We start from the raw sequence: 13,747 nt of genomic DNA on the forward strand, positions 1-13,747 counted from the left end.
GCTCTAGGGGGAAACCTATCTAAATCACTGTTTAAAACCATATTGAAATCCCCACCTAAAATAAGAACAGCATTGGGGTATTTCTTTAACCAGTACTGTATATTTTCACTGATATTGTCCATTAAAGTAGTATTTTCTATAGAAGAATTGTACCCATAAACATTTAATAACACTGAGATGGTCTGACCAAGTGAAAGCACTAATAGAAGAAAATGACCCTTTGGATCACTGTCAACGTGTAGAATCTCACCAGCAAACTTATTTTTTAAAATGGTGACACCTGCTGATCGCTCTGTGCCGTGCGACATCCATACATCACTGCCCCACTGGGACCTCCAAAATTTAACATCGTCCTGTGTAGAATGGGTTTCTTGAAAAAAGCAAAAGTCTGATCCATGGTTTTTAACAAACAAAAAGAGGGCTTTGCGCTTCACATTGTTTCTTAGACCCCTGGCATTAAGAGAAATGAACGATATTGACATTGAAAAAACGAACAGCAATGAACAGCTGTTAACACGATTCAAAACAAAGGCAAAAAGTCAAAACTGACCGATAGATGAGAAAAAAGCTGAGATGAGCAGAGCTTAACTGACCAACTTAAAGGTCCAGCTGTAGTAGGACGATAGATTAAACGCCATAGTGACAGTTAACAGTCATCATTTTACAAAAGAGTACACGATCCACATGATGGAACTCACAAAGTAATCTCCACACCTTCAATAAACGCACGTGCTCCGACGTAATAAGCCATTCTTCCAGCAGCCCTCGCCTCTCTCACTCTCGGCCACAAGCTCTTCCGTCTCTCCCGGTCCAGCGAAGTCAGATCCTCTGCGAAGCGTAGGTTGTTGTCTTTGAGAAACTGGGAATTCTTGGCAGCTTTCCATAAGGCATCGCGGATAACCCGTGAGGAGAACTGCATGATAACGGCGCGAGGTTTTGTGTTGTCACCTCTCCTCCCTAAACGATGCACAGTGTCAACAACATCAGGGTACTTGCTCTTGGCCTCGGGATAAGTCTCGCTGCATATTCGAATGACCTCGGATCTGATGTCTTCTTTGAATGTCTCAGGCACTCCAAACAATCTCAAATTCCACCTACGAGAGTATCTCTCCAGATCAGAAATGCGTGTTTCCCAGGCGCACGTGAGATGTTCTTGATCTTTAAGCCTGGAATCTACATCTTTCACATTAGTTTTTAAATCTTGTACTTCGGCACACACAAAGTCTACCGTTTTCTTCAGCCCTTCTATCTTTAGAGCATTGGCACTAATCATTCCTTCCAGTGCGTCAAACCGAGTATTGATCAACGAGGAGAGTGTAGAAATGATGGCAGAGTCGGCCTGCTCGTTTGGACTTGAAGATTTACCTTTTTTATGAGCAGGTGGCTTGCTAGGAGTGACAGGGAGTGAAGTAGCGCAGAGAACATCTAGCTCGTTTACAGCAGGAGAGGCATAATCGTGGACATCCATGATGTCGCTAGTGTCCGATCGCTCTTTGCGTTTGTCAAATGGCATATTAATGCTCTCAATTGAATGTACTAAACTATGATCAACCAAATGTAAAGAAAAAAATGCGTTAAAACAGCTATACTTTCTTAGTATGTAAAGTTTGGTCAGGAGCTCTGAAAACTTCGACTTAACAAGGCGCCATCTTGGACCTCCCCCCTCGCGGTGCAATTAGAGAATTGAGATGTCCTTCAAGATGGCTGAGCTCGATCGGTTTCCGGGTCATAGGATAGAGGACGGAGGAGAGAGGAGACGAGGAGGGATATTGAGAAGCACCCCGGAAGTCTTTTATCGACTTAACGTGACGCACGTATAAATTCTCCTCCCCCTTCACATCTGCTCCAAGTGCTAACCATGGCAGAAAATTCAAACACACATAAATGTGAGTATTAAGCATGAATGTGGGTTATTTTTTGACAGTGCCTTTAATTTCTATGTATATACTTTTCAGCACAGTTTTAATTATGTTTATTACGTTTCTTCATTTTACTGGCTTGTTTTTAATTGTTTTTAATTGTTTAATTAATTCCTCTTACATTGATAAATGGGGAATAGAGAATGATTTTAATTTAGACCTGTAGTTAATTATTTTTAATGTGTTGAGTATTTGTAGTTTATGCCTGCAGGGATTAATATGCAACACATTAACATTTCGAACTGCTTCACTGTAGTGTAAAATTCTTTCTTACAGGGACTGATGAGGAGACAGAAAACCTAATTAAATTCCGTATGGAGCTTGAGTCTGACTTCACTGGGAAGAGGAACAGTGCCAAAAAAGCCTGGATGTGAGTTATTTTCCAGTATGCATAGAAAAATATGCTTTGTCTTCACTTTGTTTGATAAATGCAGTGAGTTTTTAGATAATATTTATAATATATTGTTACACTATCTTTGTCTGTGTTTGAGTAAATAATTTGTTGATTTTTATTGTGTAGTAAAGTTCTTCAGAGGATTGGTTTAGATGGAAAAGTTACACCAAGTCAGATTTCCAAAAAATGGGACAATCTAAAAAGAAAATATAAGGTATGTACAAAATGATGCATGTATTTATTTCATTTGGTGTGAATTTTCTTCTTGCTAGTTTAATAGAGAATAGATTAATTTTATTTTAGGAGCTCCGCTGTCCTCCTACGGGAACTGGGACGGATGGTGGGGAGGCCACAGCAGCCACATGGCCGTGGTTTTCTGCCATGCATGAGGCTATTGGGGGGAGGCCATCTATTGAGCCTCCCATCCTGATAGACTCATGCGATGCAGAAGTCACTGGCTTTTCTGCTGTGTCCAAAGACCCTGCCTTGTCACCACCATCCGCATCTGTGGAAGAAAGGGGGGAGGAGGAGGACACAACGTCCTATGCATCGTCTGGCAGAGGCAACTTCCAGGAGGAAAGGCCCTGTACTTCTTCGGGTCCCCCGCCACCTAAAAAGAAAAGATCGAACCGAGTGCTGGATTTCCTAGAGAAGGAGACTGAAAAAGAGGATGAACGTTTTCAGGCCACGCACACATTAATGCAATCGACTTCAAATAGGTTCCTTGACCTCTTTGAACAATTGATTAAAAAAAGTTGAACCCTATTTCTGTTTGTCGTTTTTGCTTTGAGAATTTTTGTTGTGGCATTATATGCCTTAATAGATGTTTTTATGGTAAACACAGTTGCCAGATGAGTACAAAACAAAAATATTGGCTTAATTGGAAAACATGTTTATTTACATATAACTATTTTATCTATTGATAATGTGGGTATTGCAAATAATTTAATGCATGAGGCTGGAGACATGGGGAATTTTTTTTTATTTTTAATAATCTGAACTTAAACATTTTGTGTAGCAACATCTTTGTCTTTCTACAAATAATCATGCTCATTTAACTCCACTGGATACACCTGAGGAGCTGACAGTTTTGCTGCCAGTTTATCACGCCAGGCATTTCCACCACAGACCCCTCTCACTGGACAGGGTGGAGGTAAACCAACATCATCCACAACTTCAGGGCCTTCAATGATGTCTCCTGTTGTTAGGCAAATGTTATGCAGAACTGCACACGCCATGATAACTGTTGGGGCAAAGGTGTGGTCCACCTCAAGAGACTTGAAAAGCAGGGACCTCCAACGCGTTTTCATCATACCAAAGGCCCGCTCAATTATGGAGCGAGCCTTGGCGTGGTAGTGATTGAAGCGGGCCTGCACTCTCCCTTGCACTGGCTCCCGGTACGGAGTAATGATGGCCACAGGATGGGTGATGCAGGGGTAGCCTCCATCCCCCAAAAGAAAGTATCCTTGTGGAGGATACAATGCCTCTTTATATATCTTGCTGTTTCTCAGGACTCTAGTGTCATGGACAGAACCAGGATATCCCACAAAAACATTAAGGAACCGGCCCTTCCCATCGCATACTGCCTGCATCTGAATGGATGGGAAAAGTTTTCTGTTGATGTAGTCCTGGCCAGTGGGTCCAGCTAGGGTCTTGATGCAGACATGACATCCATCTATAGCACCCACACACTTGGAGAAGATGGGGCTGTTGGCCAAATTTTCAAAATCAAGGACAACCTCATCAAGGTCTTGTCCATCTGGCAACTGTATGACCTGCTGGCGCAGGGCTGCAATCTTTTTGGTTCCTGTGTGAACCAGCCTGCAAACAGAGGATACTGGCACCTGAAAGGCCCGGGACACCACACTGTATGACAGTCCATGTGCTAGCCAGTACACAGTTATCAGTATGGTTATGTGGTGTCCCCAACCATGTGCTTCATCTTGTGGCAGCATCCTTGTCAAAGCTTCCATAGAGTCCCGGGTCAGTCGAAAGTCCTCCTTGAGGTTCTGCCTACCATCAAAGTATAATTTTAGCAGTGGTACGGTGGCATTTATTTCTGCATAAATCGGAGTAGCTGTTCTTTTAACCTGTAATTAAAAATAGCATGTAAATATGTTTATTTTATGTATAAGCACATAGCACTGATCAGTTTAAATTAAGAAATGATACACAACAAAGAAGGCTGTGAATCTGAATTCAAATATTAACCCCACAACATATCTGCACATAGTATTTTTAACAATACCTCAGCCAGGAGTAGGACACAATGACGCAATCGTGCTTTCCATCTGCTTGAGCGACGCTGTTCATGTTGTGCAATTTGGTGAAGAATGTGGTGTAATGATAGGGCACAGGATATACCTACTATCATTTTCATCGTAATTGTAGATGGAAATGTGTAATTCAGATTGGTTTATATACAGAATACACACCTGACTCTTATAAAAGTCCAATGATGATGTGATGGAATTAACAATAATTATATTAGGCTAACAAGTAGTGTTGTAAACAATTGATCCATGTTTGCATATGCAAAAAAACTAATTATATATATACAGTATGTATTGTGCATGAATTCATAGTTACATAAACCCAGACCTTTTGCAAACTTTTATTGGTATTTTGCTTTAGTAAAAATGGTGTTCTTGCCACAGTTTATTAATTATTATTATTATTATAATTATCATTATTGTTTACATGTACAAGACACAAATGTATGTAAAATCACAACTCTAGTACAGTTGCAGAATTATATCAAAGCACCAAAATTAAACACATTTTCATACTATAACCTACTACAAATTAAAAAAAAACATTTAATAACTTTGAATAATTTATTGTTAATCATAACTGGTAATAAAAAATAATAACAAATGTGGTCTTTTGTGGAGGTTGAAACGGTTACAATATAAATAATAATTATCTCTAATATTCAAGAATCCCGATATGCAAGCTAAATCCAGCGGTGTAGAGTCATCATTACTTGACGACGCTTTGAAGTGACGCTAAAGGGAGCGAGGATATGTCATTTCACTTGCTTCCATTCCTCCGTCCTCGCGTCTTTTCCTTGTGTCCTTCCCTCGCATCCTGAAGAGGTGGAGCTAAGACACGAGGAAAGGAAGCGAGGAAAGGAAACGAGGATGCACAAATAAGAAATGAGAAGCACCCACAGTCTCCCCTCCATTAACGTTGTTACGACTCGTTAACTTGCAGTGGAGTGCCGCTTCACTTCATCCCCCTCTCTGATTTTACATAATGTTATGATCCCATATACTCACATCTGATTGGCCGCGATGCGATTGCTGACCAATCAAAACAAAGTTCTGCCTTGAGGTAAGCAGCCAAAGGAAAAAAAACTGGGAGCCGGCTCTCACTCGATGCGAGCCGGCTCTTCTGATTCACTACAAAGCGTCGGCTCTCAGAGCCGACTCTTTTGCGCATGACCCATCACTAGTGCTGAGATGTTACGATGTTACAGAGCAGAGGACTTATTTTATTTCTTTATTCCAACTTCCAAGTGGCCTAGTCTACGTTAGTTATGAATAAATTATTTAAAACATGTATAAATTACTCATTTTTGACACAAGGAAAAATAGCGTGTGTGTGCGCACATTTGAATAATGTCGGGCTGTAAACGAGTTCGGCCTTTTAAAAAGCTGTCAATCAAAATATACTGGTCGGGTTCGGGCTGAAACCTGTCTGTCTCGGGTCCTGTCGGGCCTAACTTTTAAGGCCCGATTACAGCTCTAGTGTGAACCTACGGAAGCGTATTGCATTCACTTGAGAAAAAAAAAATCTACTCTGTTTTTCTGAATTAACGAGTTAATTATCTCAGAATTTCGAGATAATTTTTCATGAAAAAAAAGTTTTTGCTCTGTTTTTCTGAATTAACGAGTTAATTATCTCAGAATTACGAGATCATTTTTCATGAAAAAAAAAGTTTTTGCTCTGTTTTTCTGAATTAACGAGTTAATTATCTCAGAATTATTTTTCTTGAAAAATATTTTTTTCACTCTGTTTTTATGAATTAATGAGTTAATTATCTCAGAATTATGAAAATAATATTCATGAAACATTTTTTTTTTCTGAATTAACGAGATCCCTCAAAATCCTGCCAGAAGCTTTCACCTGCACGAAGTAACGTCAGGCCACAGTTGCTGTTGCAAATCAGCCTGACCCTCCGATAACAAACAGTGCCAGGCCTACATGTACATGGGTTCAGTGCAGGTAAGATAGCTAAGTTATTATAGTTACATGTTAATGCCAAATGATGTCTGCTAACTGTTCGCTTGACGACATGTAGGCCTACAACGAGGTTAGGATAGCTGTTTATAAACATTTAACGTTAAAGTTACGGGCATATTTTTTACTAATTACGTTAACTTAAGTTACACCATCAACTGCAGTTGGTAGGCTAACTTATGTAATGTTAAGCTATTTGTACCGTTAGTCTGCAAAAGGAACCTTAACCTTTAAGGTCGAGGGGATAATTACGTGTGATTTTTTTTAGAGATATTACGTTAACCACCTTCCTTTCAGTTTGTCGGCTAGGATAAGTAAACCACGCTATTTGCTGTAACTTTAGTGCTTAAGTTGTAAATCAAGAGGTCCTTTAACACAAAGAGGCTGCTGACAGGGGGAGGGAAAAGTCACATCAGAAATCCCCAGTGCATGCAGCACGTTGAACATCGCGACATTACATAACAGTAAACAAACATTCAGAACTTTGCCAGTTTCAGAGCCAGCAGGGATACTATTTCGATTAAGTTTTGCACGGACGTTTAGTATAGTGTTAAGTGTGCTACACCAATAATAATGTTGAATATATTCTGACATTGCTTCGGTTTCTTTAGTTGTGCCTTCTCTTTTGGTTTGTCACTATGCATATGTGTCCTGTTATTGTTTTATTTGTTGATATTTTTCAAAACTGTTTACTTGATGCATTTAATAATTTGGAAACAAAGCCAGCTTGTTGAAGCTTTCCAAAGCAAGTTATATATTTTTCAGAAACTAGATTCCGGTTGTGCAGTGAATCACAGATAAATGAGTACATTACATTTACATTTACATTTATTCATTTAGCTGACGCTTTTATCCAAAGCGACTTACAATTGCTATATATGTCAGAGGTCGCACGCCTCTGGAGCAACTAGGGGTTAAGTGTCTTGCTCAGGGACACACTGGCGGTTCACAGTGGATTTCGAACCCGGGTCTCCCACACCACAGGCATGCGTCTTATCCACTGCGCTAACACCACCCCATATACATATAGCCTTTGTTTTAACAGTATTTACCTTGAGTTCTTGAGTCTAGCCTTCTCTATGATTTGAGTAATGTTACTGTTAAAGGTGAGCACATTCAAATGCTTAAGACAGTTTGACTTCCAAGTGATAAGAAAGGCCTATAGTTGCCTACCTATACAGTTGATACATGAAACATCCATTTTTAGCAACGTTATCACACTCTTGGCCTTTATTAATGTTCTCTTAAAAAATGCCGAAATACATTTTTGAGATATTTAAAGCAATTACAATTTTAAGGGGTACAGTCCTAAATCTGTTTATATTTGTGGTGCAACACATATTTACATAAATGCTGCCTTTTTCCGACATATGTTCAGGGCCAGCTATGGCTACATCTTCAAATACCCACCTCCCACAAGATGATGGTCTGTGGATGTTTCTTCAGAGCCGAGGGATTCCTGAGGAATATATACAGAAAATGCAGCAAGATCATGTAGGTGACCGCACATTCATTCCTGCAATATATTAATTTTAATTGTTTTACATTTTACTGAATCTCAGCAGATTATCAAAGTAATCATCATAAATTGTAACCCTATCACATTTAGTGCCAGTGCTTCCGATTTCTTTTTTATGACAAGCACACCTGCCTCTCCCAACAATGCATTCATGTCTTCCCTATTCTAGCCCTGTAAAATAAGGTTTATAGGTATCTTTAGGAGTCAATTCACTCTATATTTTACAACCCGAATTCCGGAAAAGTTGGGACGTTTTTTAAATTTTAATAAAATGAAAACTAAAAGACTTTCAAATCACATGAGCCAATATTTTATTCACAATAGAACATAGATAACATAGCAAATGTTTAAACTGAGAAAGTTTACAATTTTATGCACAAAATGAGCTCATTTCAATTTTGATTTCTGCTACAGGTCTCAAAATAGTTGGGACGGGGCATGTTTACCATGGTGTAGCATCTCCTTTTCTTTTCAAAACAGTTTGAAGACGTCTGGGCATTGAGGCTATGAGTTGCTGGAGTTTTGCTGTTGGAATTTGGTCCCATTCTTGCCTTATATAGATTTCCAGCTGCTGAAGAGTTCGTGGTCGTCTTTGACGTATTTTTCGTTTAATGATGCGCCAAATGTTCTCTATAGGTGAAAGATCTGGACTGCAGGCAGGCCAGGTTAGCACCCGGACTCTTCTACGACGAAGCCATGCTAATGTTATAGCTGCAGTATGTGGTTTTGCATTGTCCTGCTGAAATAAACAAGGCCTTCCCTAAAATAGACGTTGTTTGGAGGGAAGCATATGTTGCTCTAAAATCTTTATAAACCTTTCAGCATTCACAGAGCCTTCCAAAACATGCAAGCTGCCCATACCGTATGCACTTATGCACCCCCATACCATCAGAGATGCTGGCTTTTGAACTGAACGCTGATAACATGCTGGAAGGTCTCCCTCCTCTTTAGCCTGGAGGACACGGCGTCCGTGATTTCCAACAAGAATGTCAAATTTGGACTCGTCTGACCATAAAACACTATTCCACTTTGAAATAGTCCATTTTAAATGAGCCTTGGCCCACAGGACACGACGGCGCTTCTGGACCATGTTCACATATGGCTTCCTTTTTGCATGATAGAGCTTTAGTTGGCATCTGCTGATGGCACGGCGGATTGTGTTTACCGACAGTGGTTTCTGAAAGTATTCCTGGGCCCATTTAGTAATGTCATTGACACAATCATGCCGATGAGTGATGCAGTGTTGTCTGAGAGCCCGAAGACCACGGGCATCCAATAAAGGTCTCCGGCCTTGTCCCTTACGCACAGAGATTTCTCCAGTTTCTCTGAATCTTTTGATGATGTTATGCACTGTAGATGATGAGATTTGCAAAGCCTTTGCAATTTGACGTTGAGGAACATTGTTTTTAAAGTTTTCCACAATTTTTTTTACGCAGTCTTTCACAGATTGGAGAGCCTCTGCCCATCTTTACTTCTGAGAGACTCTGCTTCTCTAAGACAAAGCTTTTATAGCTAATCATGTTACAGACCTGATATCAATTAACTTAATTAATCACTAGATGTTCTCCCAGCTGAATCTTTTCAAAACTGCTTGCTTTTTTAGCCATTTGTTGCCCCCGTGCCAACTTTTTTGAGACCTGTAGCAGGCATTAAATTTTAAATGAGCTAATTAAGTGGATAAAAGTGTAAAATTTCTCAGTTTAAACATTTGCTACGTTATCTATGTTCTATTGTGAATACAATATTGGCTCATGTGATTTGAAATTCCTTTAGTTTTCATTTTATTAAAATTTAAAAAACGTCCCAACTTTTCCGGAATTCGGGTTGTAGTCTCTACCCTACATAAACAAGTAACAGTAGTTAGACTGTAATGTGCAGTAGCATCACCATTCTATATTATTCAGGCAAAGTGCTGACTTGAAATAATAAATGACAAACACATTGCTGGTTGAAATAATAAATAAATACACAAAATAAAATATTGTGCCCTTACAATTACTGCTTTCCATTTTGTTGTGATTTGATACTGTTTTAAAAGGATGGAGTAACATAAAAATTATGGTGTACATAATAGCAGTAATATATGGGAGAAGTGCTTTTCTTGTAATTGAGGTAAATGGTTATATAATTAAAGAGGAAGACATGAAAGTAATCAGTCCCCTGCCTAACTTTGATGTCAAGGGATTTCACTGTTAATACACTGTACTTTCAGCATCATTATGTCACTCAAACTTCATTGTTATGGTTACAAAAATTTTTTTAGACGGCAGTTTTTGTTTTAAATTACTTAATATTTTAGCTCCTTTTTATTCCCATGCGAAAAAAGAAACAAGCAAGGGAAGAAAAATAGAAATAAATTGCTGATTTGTAGCTACTGCTAAGAAATTAATTTTCACTCATATGGAAATATAGCCATCTCTTAGATTTAAGATAACCAATATGTCTTACTGTATTGTTTTGTTTTCATTACAGATTGACAGCTCGGTAGTTGGAGAAATAGATGATGCCACTATGACTGCTTACATTCCAGCATATGGTGATAGGATTGCTACAAGGCGTTTCTGTATGGAAAAACAGAGAAAAGGTGGTGATGATCTAAAAAGACTGTCCTTATTTGAAAAACTTAGAAGAAAGATGGGCACATTGACAAGCAATAAAGACACAGATCAAGATTTTGAGGAGGAGCATTCTATGCAGCCAACAAAGATACATCTGAGAAATAACAAAAGGGCCATGAAGATGACAAGGAAAATAGAACTAGGATAGATACACAACAAGAAACAAGTGAGAAAACGCAATGGTGGAGGAACCAGAGTTCTTGATATTTCCAAGAAAGCCACAAAAACAGAGATTCTATCACAAGCTAAAAAGCTATTTTTCCCCAATGAGAAATCGAGAAAGGGAAAGTGGGAAGAGTTCAGTCACAGCATTGTTGACTTTCAGGAAGCATACCTTGATGAGGGTGTTAGTGTGGGAGAGCTCTATGAAACACATAAATTGGGGATTTTAAGATTTTACTTGTTCACAGAGCACCTGACAAATGGAGATGAAGTATTCACAGAGATGACAGAAGGAACTGATGAACAGACAGATGCAGTGAGGGTAAATGAGCGACAGAAAATCACAACAGAAGATAATGAGCAGTTGACACAAAAAACACATGACAGTGAACAGCAGACACACACTGTGGAAGCTTTTGTCTCTACTGCTGTAGAGATTGTTGATCTTACATCTTTGTGTGATACATCAGAGGTCATTTTTGGCCCTTTGCAAGGTGGACCATTTTTAGAAGATCTTGATGACACAATCTTACATGAGCCTATGGAAGAGGCACAGATAAACATCAACGCCAACAGCTCAACTCCTGTCCATTCTGACACAGTGTCTGCTGGCCCATTAAGTCCTCCTTATGAACTGTTGCATGTGACAGTGAAACTCCACAGAGTCAATCTCTTGGAGGAACTGATTACCCAATTCAAGGATGAAGCGATGATGTCCTACACTGTGAAATACAGCTTCATTCATGAAATGGGGGCAGATGCTGATGGCGTGTCCAGGGATGTATATGCTGCCTTCTGGACAGAGTTTTTAGACTGTGCAGCAGAGGGTGCAGATGTGAGGGTGCCATCACTATCCCCAAAATGGCAAGAGGAAGAATGGAAATCTGTTGGTAGGATAATGGTCAAGGGATTAAAGGACCATGGATATTTTCCTTCTCGGCTGGCTCAAGCTTTTACAGCAGCAATCACATTTGGCGAACACACTGTCTCACCTGATTTATTGTTTGACTCACTAATGTTGTATCTTAGTCAGTCTGAGCGGGATCTCTTGTCCACTGCTTTGCAAGACGCCCTTGATGGTGATGATAAAGATGAACTTCTTGATCTTATGGATCGCATCGGAGTAAGAACAGTACCAACACAAGAGAACTTGAAAGCTGTGCTTCTCCAAGTTGCCCACAAGCAAATAATCCAGCAACCAAAATATGCACTGGATAACATTGCAGCAGTCGCAGGACCAACTCTCAGGGATTTCTTCCCCAGTGTGATGGATATGCAGAAGATGTATGAGGATCTTAAACCATCAACTCGAAAGGTATTAAAGTTGATCACGGCCTCTCCAGCTACTCCAGCAGAGAACCAAAGTTTGCGATTTTTACATCAATACATCAGGGGATTGGATGAGATAGGCCTCCGGAAGATGTTGAGATTCGTGACAGGGTCTGATGTCATCTGCGTTAAAGACATTCAAGTCATATTCACCCCTTTGGAAGGGTTATCAAGGCGGCCTATTGCACATACTTGTGGCCCAACTTTAGAGCTGCCATCAACTTACAACAGCTATCCTGACCTCCGAGCTGAAATGGAGGCTATACTGTCCAGCAACTTCTATGCAATGGACATTGCATAGAAGTGTCTCACTCACTCACATGTACACACTCTTCCCTCTTGCCCAGTTATAGCCTTATCAGTGCCATCTGTTGACCTTTAAATAGTGTGTGAATGTGAGACAGAGCACATAGGGGAAGTAATTAACTTAGGTGGTGCATTATGAGCGCAGGGTGATTTATTTTTTATTTTATGTTTTTCAGTTTCAGTTTTGTCCAGAATGTCATTACCAAACTTACTGTGGAAACATGTTTACTGGCTGAAGAACATTTTGTTGATGGACTCCGAATATATCCAGCCATTAGAAACATTTACACTTGATAACCTGACAATAATCAGTTTGATTTATTGATAATGATACAGGACCATTCAAATGCCATTTAGGTTGCCATGTTTGCAGTGGGCCCAAAGTGTGTCAAATCACATTTGGTCATCCTGAATAGTTCCACCATAAGGAAAAATTTTCCATTTTGACAATGGCAACATGTTTTGCAACGTTTCATATGCAGTTGCTGTTATTGCCAGACTTAAACTGTCTGTAGAAACATATTGAGTGGCTGAACATTTTGTTAATATACTTTAAGGTCCACTTAACCAAAAAACAATTATAAGCATTTTACACAATGTATGTTATAAATGCATGTGGATACATCTTAATTTTTAAGTGATTTAGATACATGTTCCAATATTTCAAATGTACTTTTATGTAAGCCATCATTTCTGTTAGCAGTTTAGGAGCATACTTTTTGGGACAATTTAAAAGAAATTTTCTTGTAAAGTTGCATTTTCATTGAGAAATTAACTTTGACCCTGAGGTAATGTCAGCTTATGTTAAATCTTATTATTGGCAGTGTTTGGAAATCTGTTCTAACATACAGCACTGTACATTAGAAGGTGTTCTGCTTTTTACAAATAAAAAGCACAGGTTTCTCTCTTTAGTACAGATGTTTTCAAACAAATCAAGTCTTTACTGCAGATAACACACATGGATCTTGTCTCACACAGTAGAATTACTGAGTTTTGACAGCTGCACTTCAGTTCCTGCATTCACCAGCACTCTTTAGACAACATATTTAAACAGTCATGTCTACATTACCAAATTTACCAAATAGGCCTATTTCCTACATGCACAGTAAATCACACGGGGGGGAAAAGTTGCACTGCACTGGTTTATTTATATGATGCCAAATAATTGTGTAAAAAAAAAAGTGCTTTATGTGCAGCCCAGAGACACATGATTACAAGATACAATAATATGTTTGATTTAAAGGCCATCCAAACA

The 13,747-nt window shown here is 39.2% G+C and overlaps 1 protein-coding gene across 1 annotated transcript; it reads left to right on the top strand.

Annotated features, from left to right (window-relative positions):
• Positions 1-6,225: 6,225 nt before the first annotated feature.
• On the top strand, positions 6,226-13,233 carry LOC132121016 (uncharacterized). The gene is made up of 3 exons (XM_059530213.1): positions 6,226-6,543; positions 7,937-8,052; positions 10,550-13,233. Exon 3 carries the CDS (start codon positions 11,141-11,143, stop codon positions 12,485-12,487), a length of 1,347 nt encoding a protein of 448 aa, XP_059386196.1. The 5' UTR covers positions 6,226-6,543; positions 7,937-8,052; positions 10,550-11,140; the 3' UTR covers positions 12,488-13,233.
• The last annotated feature ends 514 nt before the right edge of the window (positions 13,234-13,747 follow it).

Source organism: Carassius carassius, chromosome 39, assembly GCF_963082965.1.
Source record: "Carassius carassius chromosome 39, fCarCar2.1, whole genome shotgun sequence".
NCBI classification, from domain to species: domain Eukaryota; kingdom Metazoa; phylum Chordata; class Actinopteri; order Cypriniformes; family Cyprinidae; genus Carassius; species Carassius carassius.